The 18,614-nt window shown below is 41.9% G+C and overlaps 1 protein-coding gene across 3 annotated transcripts in view; it reads left to right on the top strand.

The window, feature by feature from the left end:
* Positions 1-18,614, top strand: part of INTS9 (integrator complex subunit 9) — a 122,806-nt gene that overhangs the window by 55,262 nt on the left and 48,930 nt on the right. For all 3 annotated transcript variants that reach the window (XM_037742685.1, XM_017540494.2, XM_037742684.1), the window contains one exon: positions 994-1,080. In XM_037742685.1, coding sequence (XP_037598613.1) covers positions 994-1,080 — 87 coding nt within the window. The remainder of the gene's footprint in view (positions 1-993; positions 1,081-18,614) is intronic.

Below are 18,614 nucleotides of genomic sequence, written 5' to 3'. Positions count from 1 at the left end.
AAAAAAAAAAAAAAAAAAAAAAAAAAAAAAAAAAGCTACATCCAGGACACCAGTAAGCCTGAATCACAGGTCTTGAGATGTTGAAACTAGCACTCTTTCTTCAAGATGGAAGGAAGAGATGGTATTAGGCCAAAATAAATAAATGAGAATGAAATGAAGTTGTTTAGCTTTCAATTGCTAATACATTTATGGCTTACCAGTATGTATGTGTCAACTTGGAGGGGATTTAAGTCAATATGGATCACCTGTATTAGATTATGAATGGGGATTCAAGGTGTTAAATCCATTTCTAGCTTTGTAGTCACCCTCTGGCCCTCAAGAATTCCCATATTTCTCAGTCCCGTAAATCCCCAGAGCATGTGTGCCTTGATCCAACTGATGGCAGCATTTCTTAGACTCCTCATCCCTAGTTCTATGGTATTCCAGCTCATCTTAGAGAGAGCCAGCCTTCTGCATTGAGCAGCCTACTCCATTTGTCCTTGGAGTATTCTTCCACGTGGAATTTTGCTAATTCCTAAAGCACATGTCAAGAAAACTTATTTTGCCCATTTAAAATGTTCATTTAATACCGTCATTTAAAAAAAAAAAACCCTGCCTACACCCTGCTGTGTCTCTAAAATTAGGTACTTCACAGTCATTTAACTTCTCCCTATATATTTTTAGTAATGTGAAAGTAGAGATCTTAGAGTGACAGTTAAAATAGGCTTGTGTATTTCTGTGTTTAGAGACAAGAAATGCACCAGGCTTGTTTTAAAGGTGAATTAAATTTTTTATTGAAGTTCAGAATTTTTAGCATAAAAATGCAATAAGAAACCAAGGATTTTGTTTGACTTTATATCAAATGATGATCAAGTTTACATGCAGCAGAGAGGAAGATGAAGATGAGATGGGGGAGGGGGAGGTGGGCAAGTCATTTCTCCTGGCCAACTGTTAGAGTATGGTGTTTCTCAAATTTTTTAATGGGTGTTCCTCACTTTTTTTGTTTAAACTCAGGCTTCTCATGGAAGAGCTGGTGAATTTCATTGAAAGAGTGCCAAAAGCTCAGTCTGCCTCCTTGTGGAAGAATAAGGACATTCAGAGGTGAGGAGCAGACCACTCTTCCCAGAGATTGTAGAGCCAGTGCTTTGCAAAGCAGTCTTATTTGATTTCTTCTTTTATGCTTAAACGATGATTTGGTTATATTAAAGATTATCTTTCCCTAATACACAAAAGGGGTATGTTTGATTCACCCAACACTTTTCAAGAGGCAGCTATGTGCAGGGTGCTCTGCTGCGTACTGGAGTTTTTAAGAACAATTGGCTCTGTCCTTGAGGTGCTCAAAGTTTAATGGAAAGCCAGATAACTCAACAGGTCAGTTACAGTTTTCATGGCATGTCTTAGAAGAGATGTTTGCCCGCGGTGCTGTAGGCACTCAGAAACTGAAGAACTCTGCTTAGGGAGGCTGAGAAGGACAATCCTTAGGAGATGACAGTTCAGGAAGAAGAAATGGACTTGTCCAGATCGCAGAGGCTGAGAAGAGAAGTCCAGGCACAGCATCATGGGACATAGTGTATTTAGGGAGCAGTGAGAACCTCAGTGTGGATTAGGGTGAGTAGAGAGGTCAGAGGTGAAAGTAAAGGGATGAGTTGGAGCAAGAGAATGAAGACTCGCATATGTGAAGCTTGAGTTTTATATTGAGTATGGAGTCAGCCAGCAAAGATTTATAAGGAGGCAAATGACCACATTTGTTTTGGCGAAAGTAACTCTGGAAGCAGCGTGGAGGGTGGATGGGAATTCAGACACAGGCAGGAAGACTAGCAGTGTGACTGCTGAAACCTAGGGGAGACAACAAAGCCTTGAACTGAGGCAGTATCCCTGAACATGAAGCTGAAGTCTAACTTCAAAGGAATCTCTGACATAGAATTGAAAAGAACTGGTAAGAGTTGTAAAGGAGGCTGTATGTAATTAATAAGGTAGGAAGAGAGCCGAGTGGAAGGCAAGGGACAGGGAAGCTGCAGAAAATACAGTTGTTGTTGGTCTCAGATGCTGCAGAAGTATGAAGTAAAACAGAGATAGGCCCTTGGCTATGGGAATGAGAAAGTCAGTAACTATCCCAGAGAGGTGACTTGCCATAGAGTGCTCAGTCCAGAAACCAGGCTGTAAGAGATGAACCAAGGAGAAATACCGTAGAAGCAGCAGCTTGATTGCACTTCCATGCTCTCTTATTCAAATGGTCAGTAGGTTACCCCGTCGATGTTAACACACTGGGCTTTCTCTAACTCTAGCAATTCTGCCTTCACCTCTAGGCCCCACAGGAGCCACACCTGATGGTGGCATCAAGTCTGTAGTAAAAAGTAGTCTTTTCTTAGGCAGTCTATGTTCCATATGCTCCTACCCAAGTCCGCTTTTTTTTTTTTTTTTTTAGATGGAATCTTGCTCTGTCGCCCAGGCTGGAATACAGTGGCACTATCTCGGCTCACTGAAACCTCTCTTTCCAGATTCAAGCAGTTCCCTGCCTCAGCTTCCCAAGTAGCTGGGATTACAGGTGCCTGCCACCACGCCTAGCTAATTTTTGTATTTTTAGTAGAGACAGGGTTTCACCATCTCGGCCAGGCTGGTCTTGAACTCCTGACCTCATGATCCACCCACCTCAGCCTCCCAAAGTGCTGGGATGACAGGCATGAACCACTGCACACAGCCCCAAGTCCACTTTTTTCCAGTTGCCACTGGTTTCTCTTTCTCTGTAGATCAGTGATTTGTAGTCATCTGCTTATTTCAGTGTTAGAATGTCTTAGTTTTTGGAGATCTTCTTTCTATTAGAATATAAATATGTAGCTAGAAGAATATACTTTTTCTATAGTGACTATTTCAGAGCTTGAGCATGAGTCTCCTCTGCATTCCTTTGTACACGCTACTTGTTTTACTTGTGTAACACTTGCTGTGTGCCAGACACTATTCTAAATGTGTTAATTAATTCATGTGTTTTTTATTTATTCATATTTTTTTAAACTTTTTTTATTTTTTAATTTTTTTTATTTATTATTTTTAAAGAGACGGGGTTTCACCATATTGGTCAGGCTGGTCTCGAACTCCTGACCTCGTGATCCACCCAACTCAGCCTCCCAAAGTGCTGGAATTGTAGGCATGAGACACCTCACCCTGCTTTAATTTATTTATTAACAACTTAATGAATTAGGTCATGGTGTTATTACTTTTTTTTTTTTCTTTTTTTGAGACAGTTGTGCTCTTGTTGCCCAGAGTGGAGTACAGAGGCACAATCTTGACTCACTGCAACCTCTGCCTCCCAGGTTCAAGCGATTCTTCTGCCTAAGTCTCCCGAGTAGCTGGGACTGCAGGCATGCGCCACAATGCCCAGCTAATTTTTGCATGTTTAGTAGAGATGGGGTTTTACCATATTGGCCAGGCTGGTCTGGAACTCCTGACCTTGTGATCCACCTGCCTCAGCCTTCCAAAGTGCTGGGATTTCAGGTGTGACCCACCATGCCCAACCAGTGTTACTACTTTTTTACAGGAGAGAAAAACAGCACAGAGAGATTAAGTAACTTGCCCAAGGTTGCACAGCTAGTGAGTGGCAGGATCTGGATTCAAACCTAGACAGCCGGCTAGCCTGGCTGCAGAGCCCATGCTCCTAACCTGTCTGCTGGACCACCTCTTGAGCACACACACATGCCTCTTCTCATGTGCGTGTGAGCCGCTTCTTGTGTCAGGGGACGAGGAAGTAGGTTTATCTGTGCACATTTGCTCCTGTGTTTTAAGGATCTTCTGAAAGTCTTTTTCCTTGTTTGGGGCCGTATGGTGTGGGCATGGCTTCACATTAGGAAACATTTTCTGAACATGAGCATATCTAAGTCTTCCTTCGGTGTATATGTAAGTGGCCTCCTTGATCTGACTGCCCTGGTGCAGTACTGCATTCTTGTTCCCAGCCCCCTTTTCTCTCGCCCTCAGTTCTGATGCCTCCCTTCTTTTCATGTCCTGTGTGCCCACTGGATGGCATAGGACACTGGCTCCCTGCATCTCCCTCTTAGAAACCTCAGGCCTTTGTTTTCTTTCCCATGGAACGTGCGTGCTCTGGCTTCCCTTCTTCCTCTTAAATGTAAACCCTTCAGAGCGTTTTGCCACAACTAATTTTGGCACACCACAAATAGTGTTCGAAAGTCAGTATTTGTTGGCTGGGCGCGGTGGCTCAGTCCTGTATCCCAGCACTTTGGTAGGCCAAGGTGGGCAGATCACTTGAGGTAAGGAGTTCAAGACCAGCCTAGCCAATATGGTGAAACCCTGTCTCTACCCAAAATACAAAAAAAGTTAGGTGGGCATGGTGGTGGGTGCCTGTAATCCCAGCCACTGAGGAGGCTGAAGCAGGAGAATCACTTGAACCCAGGAAGCAGAGGTTCCAGTGAGCTGAGATCACACCACTGCACTCCAGCGTGGGGGACAGAGTGAAACTGTCTCAAAAAAGTCAGCATTTTCTGACTCTCAAATCTTGGGCCAAGTCTTAGGAAACTCCAATTCCTTATTTCACCTTTTCTCTTGTGACCTTGGGCAAAATCATCAGCAGTTTTTCCTTTACCTCCCATTTGGCCACGCAAAAGTAGCGCCACCTACATTAGATATGTGCATGAAGCTAAAGGAAGAGAAGGCTGGGGAGGGGCCTGAAAGACACAGAGGAAATCTCTCTTTAAAAAAAAAATTAAGTTCTGAGATACATATACAGGACATGCAGGTTTGTTATATAGGTAAATGTGTACCGTGGTGGTTTGCTGCACCTGTCAACCCATCACCTAGGTATTAAACCCCATATGCATTAGCGGTTTATCCTAATGCTCTCCCTTCCCACCCACACACACTCCCTGAGAGGCCCCAGTGTGTGTTGTTCCCCTTCCTGTGTCCATGTGTTCTCATTGTTCAGCTCCCACTTAAAAGTGAGAACATGTGATATTTGGTTTTCTGTTCCTCTCTTAGTTTGCTGAGCATAATGTCTTCAGCTCCAACTATGTCCCTACAACAGACGTGATCTCATTCCTTTTTATGGCTGCATGGTGTTCCATGGTGTATAGGTACCACATTTTTTTATCCAGTCTATCATCAGTGGGCATTTTGTTTGATTCCATGTCTTTGCTATTGTGAATAGGGCTGCAGTGAACATACACTTTCATGTATCTTTATAATAGAATGGAAATACCCCTTTTAAAAGAAGCTGCTAGTTTTGCCTACCTGGTAGGCAAAAATCAGAAACTATTGCGACTAACTTGGTAGAGTAGCAAGGAGAGGAGTAACGTGCACTACTAGAGAAGGACATCCTTCATTCTCACCCTGGCCAAGGATTGTGTTTTGATTTTTGAGCATGAGATGAGCCACAGTTATTGGAAGAGAAAGGGAAGAGTCTAACTATTAGAAAACATACTGAGGTCTGAAAGAGGCACTCCATAGCTGTGTCTTCTTCTTCTCCTAGATAAACTCAGCATAAATATTAGAAGTAGTAGAAGAATGTGAAGTGCTATTTACTTATATTTTCATTTTTATTGAGACAGGGTCTCACTCTATCCCGAGGCTGGAGTGCAGTGGCACGATGCCTGCTCACTGCAACCACCACCTCCGGGATTCAAGCGATTCTCCCACCTCAGCCTGCCAAGTAGCTGGGATTACAGATGCACGCCACCACACCCGGCTATTTTTTGTATTTTTTGGGTTTCACCATCTTGGTCAGGTTGGTCTCAAACTCCTGACCTCAGGTGATCCGCCCACCTCAGCCTCCCAAAGTGCTGGGATTATAGGCGTGAGCCACCGTGCTCCGCCTGAAGAGCTACTTATTCCTTAATTGACATCAGGCAAAAGAGTTCTTTTGAAATCTTAGAATTTAATCTTGGACCAAAATTCTAAAAGTGCTGCATTGGACAATGTTTGTGCTAAGGGATTTACATCACCTTTAGATTTCTCTCTACTACAAGCTAGTTGATATCTAGTGTCTCAAACTACTGTGGCATACTACATTGACAAACACTGTTTTTTCCTATCTATTCATGGAAATATTTCCCATTATACAGGCTGTATCTTCTCTGTATGTTTTTGTTCTTTTTTTTTTTTTTTTTTCCTTCATTCTTTCACTTTACTGGTCCAGGCCCTCCAAAATAGGGATCACAGTTCCACATGCCTACAGAGCTGAGGAAGGTACGCACAGGAGTGAGGTGGGCTAGGGGAAAATGTGGACCGGCAACTGCACCCCCTGTGTGTGCCTCTGTAGGGGCAGCTGACTTGCAACTCCAGCAGATCGTGGCCATATGGGAATATGAGCCCACAGCTGCCAAGCCTTCTTTTTTTATTTTAATTTTTTTAAGAGAAGCTCAAAGTCTAGATGTTTTAAATATGACTTTTTAAAAATCTTGTTAGAAATGTTGGCTCTCCTACATTAGAATAAAATCTTGTATGATCTGAGCAAAGTACCTCTTCGAGAGGTACTTGATTTGAGACTTGAGCCCCCAATTTTTGACTTATATTGTATATAGGCAGCATCAAAGTAGATCTTGTCAAGTACCTAGAATTAATACATCTCAGTAGCTTACGTTACTAATAAAACTATCAACTAAAGAGTGTAGTAAATTAAAAATTTTCAAACTTTGTCAGAATAATCTGACAAATTCTCATAAATCATTTGAAGTTAGTTTGAATTAGCATCTGATTTATTATTAGTACATGTACCAAAAAAACTATGACTCCTGCTTTTTGGCAACTGTATAACTTCCTGCCTCAGTTGACAGTGTTCCTTGAGATTTATGTCACAGAAGTTATCCATCCTTCTTCCTAACTTTGACATTGCAGTTTACTCTTGACAAAGAGATGGATTTTGAAGGGAAGGGAAAGGAGAATCCCTCACAGTATAATTTTGGGTCTCTGACTTTCCCATACTCACTTAAGTTTAGGTTTTAACAGGGAAATGTAAAGTAAGGTATTCCACTTAGGAAAGTAACCTCACCTCTAGTATTTTTTTAAATAAAGCTAGCATTTTTAATGAGATTAGAACTCTACAGTTGCAATAAGGCTAAATCATTACAAGATCCTGTCATCAACCTCATGCAAGCATTAAGCAATTAAGCATTAATATATTTTTGGCTGAATTTTTATGGCAATTTTTAATACTTACAACTTAAAATGTGGGTTCATACCTTATATAACACTTAAAAGAAAAGCAGCTGGGTGAGTGGCTCATGCCTGTAATCTCAGCACTTTGTAGGGCTAAGGTGGGTGGATCATCGGAGGTCAGGAGTTCGAGACCAACCTGACCAACATGGTGAAATCCCATCTCTACTAAAAACACAAAATTAGTCACACTTGTAATTCCAGCTACTGGGGAAGCTGAGGAGGCAGGAGGGTCTCTTGAACCCAGGAGGCAGAAATTGCAGTGAGCCAAGATCTTGCCATTGCACTTCTGCCTGGGCAACAGGAGTGAAACTATGTATCAAAAAAAAAAAAAAAAAAAAGACTTAAAACCATGCATGTTAAAGTTGAAGTTCCTCTGCTGTGACATTCCTTGGGTATGCATACAGCAATTTACCAACTCTAACTCTGTGATAGGAAGAAAAGATGGAAGTGTATGCTTGAAGGTCAAATAGACTTGTATTCGAATTTCAGATCTGTTTCTTGGTAGCTGTGGCAACTTATTTCTTCTAGGCTCTGTTTCCTCCTTTATAAAATTGGAATCATATTCACGACTTAATAGGGTTGTTGTGAGAACTAAATGAGTAATATGATAAAGTTCTTAAAATGGTGCCGATCACACAGTAGGTGCTCAGTAAATGCCAGTGTGCTTGTCTCCTTTAATAAGATACGTGGATTACATAATCTGGTTTTGTTAACCCAAACACATCTGTCTTCCACAGCCTAATTTACCTTCATACACTGCCTTTCTGATGAAAGCAAGAGAGTCAAGTAGACAGAAGGAAAACTGTTTTCCAATTTCGCTGTTACCTGTAGTTAGTTATCACTGTCACTCAGACTCTCAGACTCAATCTCCTTTTCTGTAAAATAAGAATTAAATTCCAAGTCCACTTGTGTTCGAGTTCTAAAAGATGTCCAGGGGTAGGATCCTTAAGGCAGGCCCTCAGAGAGCAGCAGTGCTTTGACGGAGTGATCACAGCATGTTGGGCTTTGCGATTCAAGACACTTCACGGTTTCATTTCACTTGGAGTTGATTAGCCTCTGAGGGACTGATTCATGCTGACCAGACTCCCAGGATGTTGAGTGACAAACAAAAATCCCGATTAAATTCTTTAAGACCCCTGACTGGCTCCAGAACTAGAGTGGCTCCTTTACCTAGGACACTCTGTGCTGGTAAAGAAGTCCAAATTACGGATAAGAGATTTTTCCGTGAGCGTAGGGTTAGAGCAAAGATAGTTGAGTTGCTCTCAAGAGTTGTTCCTGTCATGCTTTGGTAGCCTACGCAGTTGCTGTGTTTTTAGCAATCATTTGATGTAAAATAAACATCCAGGATGATAACCTAGTTTCTGGTTAATATTGAAACATACTTCATTTTGAGGCTTCACAAACTCCATATGGGTTCTTATTCTGCCAACATACCCAGTCTACCCCAGCCCTTACGGGCATGTTAAACACTCTGTGTAATGAGAGTTGGGCGAGGAACTTTTCTGATTTCTGTCTTCTTTGTATTCTGTTCTTACATTAATTTTGTTCATTCATTCATTCATTCAGCAAACACTTAGTGCCCAGCCAGTTTTTTACTTACCACTTTCCAAGTGGTCCTTCTGGACTTAAAAGTCTTAATATTTAATAAAAACACAAAAGTGTGCTGCTTGTGCTGGCAGGATGGAAGATGAGGCCACAGAGCTTTGGCATCATATCAGACCACTGGGAAAGAAGCTCATTAGGCACTCAAGTGTGGTAAGAACAAGCAAAACAATGATATCCTTTAGAAAGTATTTATGAAACATTTAGACTCTGAGAACTTGACTTCGATAAATTAAAAAGCCAGAAAAAGCAGAACTAGTTCCCTCTGGGTTTCCTTATCCTTCTTATCCAAAATCAGCCAATAATCCTAATGGCTTTAAATGGCCCTGTAAATGCCTCTCTGTAATTAGGACCTCAAGTAAGCATAAGGAGAGTTTCTGGGAAAGCTAAGTTAGACAAGATGTGTTAGGAGATAGAGAAAGCACAACAAAGTAAGTAAATATCTAGAATGAATAAAAGAGGATTTCAGCAAAAAAAACTTTGCAGGCATAAATATGGAATTCAGAGAACTGCAGACTTACTTGTTGACTAACTACCAAATGCCTGGTATAATGGTAAGTTTTTACCCAAGGAGTTTGTCAAGCAAAAATTAGGTGCTAAATGGCAAGACTTAGGCTGGGCTGGGTAGACTGAGTAGGGTTCGAATGAGGAAAAAGAGACCATTCTAAGCCGGCAAGAGAGAGAATGAGCAAGATAGAAGTCCTAGTCTTCTGTAACCTAATTGCTGAAGTGACAGCCCATCATCACCTTTGTCATATTCTCTTTACTAGAAGCAAGCCACTTGATCCAGCTCATGTTCAAGGGGGGAGGATTCCACCAGGGGTGAATTCTCGAGGTGGGGGTCACTTGGAGCCACTTCAGAAGCGCCTGCCACAAAACTCTGAACTGGGAAGGTCGGACTGGACTAGAGGCAGTCGGGGCGGCTTGGCTTTCCTTTTCCGGATCACCCCTGAGCTCCTCCCTCATTTTTTCACCACCTTTCACAGTTACAGGGCTCACCTCTACCCAAATGTGGTGCGGTTCAGACCGGCTGGGTTTAGAATTGCATTGCTCTTTCTTTTCTTTCCTGGGATAGCAGCTGAACTTGTTTTCTTTTGAGTGTCGTTCATATTGGGCACCGTACTCAGTGATGAAGAGACAAAAATGAAATAGATGTTTCTGTGTGAATCATATGATATAATGGGAGAAGAAGATACATGTTACTCTTTTCAATGGGTATTAGTAAACCACAAAGTGAAAGGCATATTTAACAAGACTGTTTTCCTTCTAACTACAGTCTTCTAGTGATCTAATTAGCAAAAATCATTTTTAGTGAAAATTTCTGTATAAGCACCTGCTTTCTTCAGTTATTGTAGAATGTAAGTTTATTATTTCTATGCCATTTACTTTAAAGGGAAAGATGGGAAAGATTTAAGCTGAAATGTACCTGCATCTTTCAGGAGCCTTTTGTTTTGCATAAGTGTGTCCCTACTTGAAACATCCCAGTAATTCCATTAGAAATAAATTCTGGGCTGTTGAGGACAAAAGTAGCAGATACTTTGCATCTTCATGCTTCCCACTTTGCTTCTAAGGGCTCAGTCGGAACGCGACTGGTACTTGATAGGCTGAATATAGGACTGTTTCATCTCCAGCACACAGTGAAAACATTAGTGACCAAAGTCTCTTTTACAGCAAGGCTGTTCCAGATCTTAATCTGCTGAATTTTCACAGGACTTGTTCTAGATGGAAAGGGGAGGCTGTGCTGGGAAGGGCCATCAGGAGAATACAGAGCTAGCAGGAAGGGAAGCCCACATGGTGTGGGGTTCTGGGTAATGGCAGTAATGGTTGTCAAGTAATGGGTACGGAAAATCACAGAAAAGAAAGCAGGTGTAGCTCTGGCCTTGTGTGTGACTTTCCAGTCAGACTTTAAGAGGGGTGACTGTTGCGGGGCCCTGGCAAAGCTGGGGACAATGGGAGAGAAGTCCAGCTGAGTGGAGAGATGTGGTTGGGGTTGCAAGTGTTATTCATCATTCTTCATCACAGTCCCTGCCCTCTAGCCACTCCCGTGAAAGCCTAACAGCGCTGGCATTGTTAAGTCAAGAAACTCTTTTGCTCCTGCCCGGCCCAAAGCCAGAGGTCTTCATTTTCTGTGCAGGGCGGGCCCCAGGAGGTTCAAGCCCTGGGGCTGTCTGACCCTGAGAATTTAAAGGAGGAGCCAAAGCAGGGTGGAACCTTGGGGTTTCCTTTGAGGCCTTTCAAATTCAGAATCATGGCTGCTCATCAGAGTCAGTCACCCAGGGTTGGAGTCCACTGCAGAATTGTTGGGAAATGTGTATGCTCCTGGGGCTGTGTTAGAGCAGGGCTGGAGACAAACCTTGATTAAGCATCTCTTCTGCACCAAACACTTCATATGCATTATATATCATTTTCCCATTGCAGAGAAACTCAAAGGAGAGTGATATTCTCTCCATTTTATAGGTGAGGAAACTGAGGCTTAGAGGTGAAGAGCTAACACCAGTATGCTTGTCTTGTTGTAAATTCTCTTTTTTCCATGATTTCCAAGTGCCTCTCAGAGAACGTTCTTCTTCCCGAAAGCAGGCTATTGTGAGTTACAGGGATGTGGAGGAAAGAGATGCAGAAGCAGCAGCCCTGCAGGGGCCTCAGTCCAAAGGGGACTTCTGTGCCATTTCCCCGCACTCCCAGACTCAGGGCCAGCCAGCCTTCGTGAAGAGCACGTGAGTGTGCACCTGGCCTAGACCGGGGGCACAAGATCTGAGAGAAAGTGACACGTGGTCTCGGTTTTAAGCAAGAGCAAGTAAGTGTTGTCCACTTGAAATGTAGAAGAAGGCAGAGGGAGTTAAGTGGGTGGGGTGCAGGCAGGCCGGGCCTTGCACTAGAAAAGCCCAGTATAGACAATACAGGCAAAAGCAGCACCCAGATAAAGAAGGGCCTTAGGAAGTCAGGCTGAGAGCCTTGGATTTTATCCTGAACGTATTGGTGAACCATTAAAGTTGGGGGATGCAAGAGAGGAGGTGTGCATATGATCTTGAGATCTGCATTTGCAGTGTATTGTTTAGGCCCTTCCGGAAGGGAAGGCGAGCCTGTGTAGGCAAGGGTGACGCGAGGCTTCTGGCATCCTTTTTGTTTCCTCGTACTGTTAAATTTTTCTTAGACTTAAGCACAGTGTGAGCAGAAGCGCTGTATTGTGCGTGTTATTCCCCTAATGTGACTTTAAGTGCTGTGGTCATAGTCAGTGCTAAGTAAATACGTGTAGAATAAATATTGCAAAACCTAAAGCAGTTCATTATGTGTACTTCATATATCTGTTTACATAGAATCTTCATGTATCTGTTTATGTAGAAGGTAATGAAAATGGATCATTGATATTTTGTTGCTCAAGAAACAAGTAAAAAGCATAGGAACGATTTGATCTATGTGCTACTCTGGTTAAATCTGAATTCAGTGTTTCCATTATTAAGGCTGTATAAATGCAATTCATTGGCCATATAAGATTATTAGGATTATTTTTTCTATCTTGCACAACTTTTTGTTTTCCCTTGAGTTAATAATTTACTTTGTTTTCTTATTTGTCTAGTTGTCTTATGTACCTATGGTCTCTATACTGTTTCCCTCTTCCTGCACCTGCTGTTTTTCAGGTGCCTTTACCTCAAAATAACCTCTATGCTGAAGTGGCATATTTTAGGATGGTGTAAATATCATGTTCAGTCTCAGTAGGTATTCTGACAACTTTTGTCTCCTTGAAAAGCCCTCTCCCAAGCCTTCTCTGATGTCAGCTGTCTTGGGCCCAGTGCTGTGGCTTTCAGCTGAGGATTTTCCTCACCATTCTCCCAAAGATTTTTTTGCTACTTTCTTCTGTCAGCTCTGTTTTCTGGATCTTCCTTTTTCTTGTTTATTTCTTCATTTTTCAGGCCACATTGTCCAGTAATTCCCTGACAAAGTGTGTGTGGGAAGTAAATTTTCTGAGATCTGCACATCTAAAACTATTTGATAGAAATAATCCTCAAACTTTGATAGAAATCTCAGTTAGATATAATTTTCTCTGATCCTGAAAGACTAGCTGCTTCTGGTTAAAAAAAAAAAGATATAGTTTTCTCTTATAATTTTTCAAGCATTATTCTATTTTCTTCTAGCTTCCAGGAATGCTATTGAAAAGGCCAACGCTATTTTGAACCTAGATCTTTAGTTGGCACCTCGTTATTCCCATATGGTAGCTTTTAGAATCTAGTCTTTATTCCTTGATTTTATGACGATAGGTCTTACTAAAGCAGTTTCATTCATGTGCTGACTACTTAATGGGCCCTTTCAATGTAGAACAGGAGTGGCAACTAAGGCTAGCACTCTGTTTTATGGGCCAGATCTGGTCCACCACTGTTTTTACAAATAAAGCTTTATCAGAACAGAGCCACGCTTGTTTACATATTGTGTATGTTATGACACAGCTAAGTCGAATAGTTATGGTGAAGACTGTATGTGGTCTGCAAAGCTTAAAATATCTGCAGCAACTTACAGAAAAGGTTTGCTATCAATTTAGAAAATTAAGAATTATTATTCTTGTTTTAAAAAAAGTTTTCTACTCCTGCTTTCTGTGTTCTGTCTTTCTGCAACTCTTGCTATTAGATGCTGAGCCTCCTAGATTATCATTCAAATATTTTTCTCTCCTCTTTTCCATCTCTTTGTTTTTCTTTTCGTTTATTCTTCTGCAAAATGTCCATAACTTTATTTCCCAAGCTTTCTATCAGTTTTTCATTTCTGCTGTAATATTTCATTTTTGACATTAAATTTTCTGATTTTTAAATTAACCTTTTTATTACAATATAAAACACAGATATTGGTCATGCCTGTAATCCCAGCACTTTGGGAGGCCAAGGTGGGCAGATCACTTGAGTCCCGGAGTTTGAGACCAGCATGGGCAATATGGCAAAATCCCATCACTACAAAAAATAAACTGAGCCGGGCGGGGTGGCACGCACCTGTAGTCCCAGCTACTTTGGAGGCTGAGGCAGGAGGATCACTTGAGGTCAGGAGGTTGAGGCTTCACTGAGCTATGATTATGCCACTGCACTCCAGCCTGGGTGACAGAGCAAGACCTTGTTTAAAATAACAACAGCAAAAGGATCCAACAGATATTGAAACACACAAAACTGATATATTGCTTAATGAATTATTATAAAGCAACCACTCTTAAAGCCACCTCCCACATCAAGGAAAAGAGCATTCCCAGCACCTCAAAAGCTCCAATCTGATCACATCTCCCTCTGAAATATTGCATGGTTTAAGCTCATTAAGTGGTGGTGGTGGTTGTTTCAGTTGGAATTGTCCCATCTTTGAACACTGAAAGCCTCGTCAGGTGTTGATATGGTTTGCCTGTGTCCCCACCCAAATCTCAATTTGAATTGTGTCTCCCAGAATTCCCCTCCTGTTTTGGAAGATTGCCAGGGGAGATAATGGAATCATTGGGGACTGGTTTTTCTTGTGCTATTCTCATGATAGTGAATAAGTCTCACGAGATCTGATGGGTTTATCAGGGGCTTCTGCTTTTGCTTCCTCATTTTCTCTTGCCACCGCCATGTAAGAAGTACCTTTTGCCTCCCACCTTGATTCTGAGGCCTTCCCAGCCATGTGGAACAGTAAGTCCACATTAAACCTATTTTTCTTCCCAGTCTCAGGCATGTCTTTATCAGCAGCATGAAGACGGACTGATACAGTAAATTGGTACAAGTAGAGTGGGGTGTTGCTGAAAAGATACCCAAAAATGTGGAAGCAACTTTGGAACTGTGTAACAGGCAGTTGTTGGAACAGTTTGGAGGGCTCAGAAGGAGACGGGAAAATGTGGGAAAGTTTAAAACCTCCTACAGACTTGCTGAATGGCTTTGCGAAAATGCTGTAGTGATATGAACGATAACATCCAGGCTGAGATGGTCTTAGATGGAGATGAGAAACTTGTTGGGAACTGGAGGAAAGGTAACTCTTCTTATGTTTTAGCAAAGAGATTGGGGGCATTTTACCCCTGCCCTAGAGATTTGTGGAACTTTGAACTTAAGAGATGATTTAGGGTATCTGATGGAAGAAATTTCTAAGTAGCAAAGCATTCAAAAGGTGACTTGGGTGTCGTTAAAAACATTCTGGTTTTTTTTTGTTGTTTTTGTTGTTTGAGTTGGAGTCTTGCTCTGTCGCGCAGGCTGGAGTGCAATGGCATGATCTGGGCTCACTGCAATCTCAGCCTCTTGGGTTCAAGTGATTCTCCTGCCTCAGCCTCCCTAGAAGCTGGGATTATAGGGGCCCACCACCGCACCTGGCTAATTTTCATATTTTTAGTATAGATGGGGTTTCACCATGTTGACCAGGCAAGTTTTGAACTCCTGACCTTAGATGATCCACCCGCCTCGGCCTCCCAAGGTGCTGGGATTATAGGCATGAGCCACTGCACCTGGCCCAGCATTCTGTTTTAAAAGAGAAACAGAGCATAAAAGTTCAGATAATTTGCAGCCTGACGTTGCAGTAGAAAAGAAAAACCCATTTTCTGAGGAGAAATTCAAGCTGGATGCAGAATAAGTAGCAAGGAGCCTAATGTTAATCCCTAAGACCATGGGGAAAAGGTCGCCAGGGAATGTCAGAGGCCTTCACGGCAGCCCCTCCTGTCACAGGCCCAGAGGCCCAAGAGGAAAAAGTGGTTTCATGGGCTGGGCCCAGATTCCCTGTGCTGTGTTCAGCCTAGAGACTTGGTGCCCTGTGTCTCAGCCTTTCCAGCTGTGGCTGAAAGGGGCCAGTATAGAGCTTGAGCTATGGCATCAGAGGGTGGAAGCCCCAGGCCAGGTGTAGTGGCTCACGCTTGTAATCCCAACGCTTTAGGAGGCTGAGGTGGGCGGAGCACTTGAGGTCAGGAGTTCAAGACCAGCCTGGCCAACATAGCAAAACTCCATCTCTACTAAAAATACAAAAATTAGGCAGGCTTGGTGGCGCGTGCCTATAATTCCAGATAGGAGGCTGAGGCAAGAGAATTGCTTGAACCTGGGAGGCAGAGGTTGCAGTAAATCAAGACGATGCCATTGCATTCCAGCCTGGGCAACAAGAACGAAATTCTGTCTCAAAAAAAAAAAGAAAACAGAGGGACAGAGGGTGGAAGCCCTGAGCCTTAGCAGCTTCCACGTGGTGTTGAGCCTGCAGGTGCACAGAAGTCAAGAATTTGAGGTTTGGGAACCTCCACATAGATTTCAGAAGATGTATGGAAATGCCTGGATGCCCAGGCGAAAGTTCACTGCAAGAGTAGGGTCCTCATGGAGAACTTCTGCTAGGAGAGTAGAGAAGGGAAATGTGGGGTTGGAGCCCCCACACAGAGTCCCTACTGGGGCACTGCCTAGCAGAGATATGAGAAGAGGGCCACCATCCTCCAGACCCCGCATGGTATATCTACCACAGCTTGCACGGTGCACCTGGAAAGGCCGCAGACAGTCAATACTACCCGGTGAAAGCAGCTGGGTGTGGGGCTGTACCCTGCAAAGCCACAGGGGCAGAGCTGCCCAAGACCGTGGGAACCCACATCTTGCATCAGCGTGACCTGGATGTGAGACCTGGAGTCAAAGGAGATCATTTTGGAGCTTTAAAATTTGACTGTCCTGCTGGTTTTTGAACTTGCATGGGGCCTGTAACCCCCTTGTTTTGGCCAGTTTCTCCCATTTGAAATGGCTGTATTTACCCAATACATGTACCCCCATTTCATCTAGGAAGTAACTAGTTTGCTTTTAATTTTACAGACTCATAGGCAGAGGGGACTAGCCTTATCTCAGATGAGATTTTGGACTGTGGACTTTTGGGTTAATGCTGAAATGAGTTAAGACTTTAGGGGACTGTTGAGAAGTGATTGGTTTTGAAATGTGAAGACATAAGATTTGGAGGGGCCAGGGCCAGAGTGATACAGTTTGGCTGTGTCCTCACCCAAATCTCAACCTGAATTGTATCTACCAGAATTCCCACATGTTGTGGTAGGGACCTGTTTTTCCCATGCCATTCTTCTAATAGTGAAGAAGTCTCGCAATATCTGATGGGTTCATCAGGGGCTTCCGCTTTTGCTTCTTCCTGATTTTCTGTTGCCGCCGCCATGTAAAAAGTACCTTTCACCTCCCACCATGATTCTGAGGCCTTCCCAGCCATGTGGAACTGTAAGTCCAATTAAACCTATTTTTCTTCCCAGTCTCAGGTATGTCTCTATCAGCAGCATGAAAACGGACTAATTAGTCCGTTTTGTCACCTGGGTCCTTTTATTGTGACCCTCATAGTCTTTTATTGTTTCCTTGCCATCTGTGATAGCAGGATGTTTAAGACTCTTGTACATTCTCTGCCCTGAATTACCCATTTCTCCAAGACACTCTGATTTCTTCAGTGAAAAGTGGAATTTTAAGGTCCCATTCTGGTTGTTAGCAATGCTCATTGCTACTAAATTGGTCACTGTTTCTAGGACCCTTTGGAGAACAGAGCATGTATATTTTCCCCCACTTTTTTTTTTTTTTTACACTTTTACCATATCTGTGTTGTCAAAGTATATATTCATTACATACTATCCTCCCTTCCTTTTAACGTTCATTTAGTCTGTCTTCTACAATTAACTATATTTAATGCTCACCACCGGCCCATGCGTCCTGATGCTTCTTCTTCATTCTGATTGTCTGAAACTCAGTCTTCAGTAGATTTCTCAGGGTGGGGTCACAAGAACAATGGTGGATTCCCATATGTTCATAATTGTTTATCTATGCTCTTTGGCCTTGAAAGTCAATTTTGCTAGATGTATAGTCCTTGGCTTGTATTTTCTTTATTTGAATATCTTAAATATGTTATCCTATTTTGTTCTGGTATTAAACATTGCGGTGAAAAACGCTAATAAGACCTAATTTTCTTCCCTTGTAAGCTTCTTGTTCTTTTTGCCTAGATCCCAAAGGTTTGCTTATAGTCTAAATATTTTCCTAGAGTATGTCTGGTGTCCACTGTCTGGGTCAGTATTCTCAAGAGTGCACTATGTTCTTGTAGTGTGTAGTTTCATGTCTCTTTATTTAGCAATTATAGCATTTAGTAATTGAATATTATAAATATTAATTTTTACTGTTGCACTTGGTTTGAATATTGTATTAATTTTTATTGTCTCACTTGCTTTTCTATTAGGGACTACTATTACCCTTATGTGGCACCTTGCCTATCTGCCTTCAACATTTGTTACTTTCTCTTGAATTCTTTAAGTGTCTTCTTTTTGGTATTTTTTTCTTCCCATTGTTCCTGTGATGTTATCTACTGTGTTTATCTACTCTGTGTTTCTATTACAGGTTGAATGTGCCTTATGTGACATACTTGAGACCAAAATGTTTTGAACTTCTGATTTTTTTCAATTTTGGAATATTGCTGATTGAGCATCCCAGATCTGAAATCCAAAGTACTCCAGTGAGCATTTCCTTTGAGCATTACGTTTGTACTGAAAAAGTTGCAGATTTTAGAGATTTTTAGTTTCAGGTTTTCAGATTTGAGATGCTCAACATATAGTTTAGTCTTCATTTCCAAAGTGCTGTTTTCTTTCTAATTTTTCATGGAGTTCTGTCACCTCATTTATAAGCTTTGCTAGTTTTTCATGTATGTGCCTCATTCATGTTTGTGTAACTTTTCAATCTTGTTAGCTTATTTTGAAATTCTGATGTTTTGTTGGCATACTTTCACTCTTTATATGATATTGTATTTTTAATTTTTTTTTTTTTGTATTTTTAATTTCTAACAGCTCTTTTGATTCTCTCAATCTTCCTTGTAGCAGTCTCTTCTCATTTGGTAGCTATACTGTCTTATTTTTCTAAGGATAGGAAGGACAAGCTGTTTTTAAAGTTTTCTTCTACTTGCCTAATTTATTT

This window comes from Cebus imitator, unplaced genomic scaffold (genome assembly GCF_001604975.1).
Source record: "Cebus imitator isolate Cc_AM_T3 unplaced genomic scaffold, Cebus_imitator-1.0 Scaffold125, whole genome shotgun sequence".
NCBI lineage: Eukaryota > Metazoa > Chordata > Mammalia > Primates > Cebidae > Cebus > Cebus imitator.
This window is presented reverse-complemented; position numbering and strand designations above follow the sequence as displayed.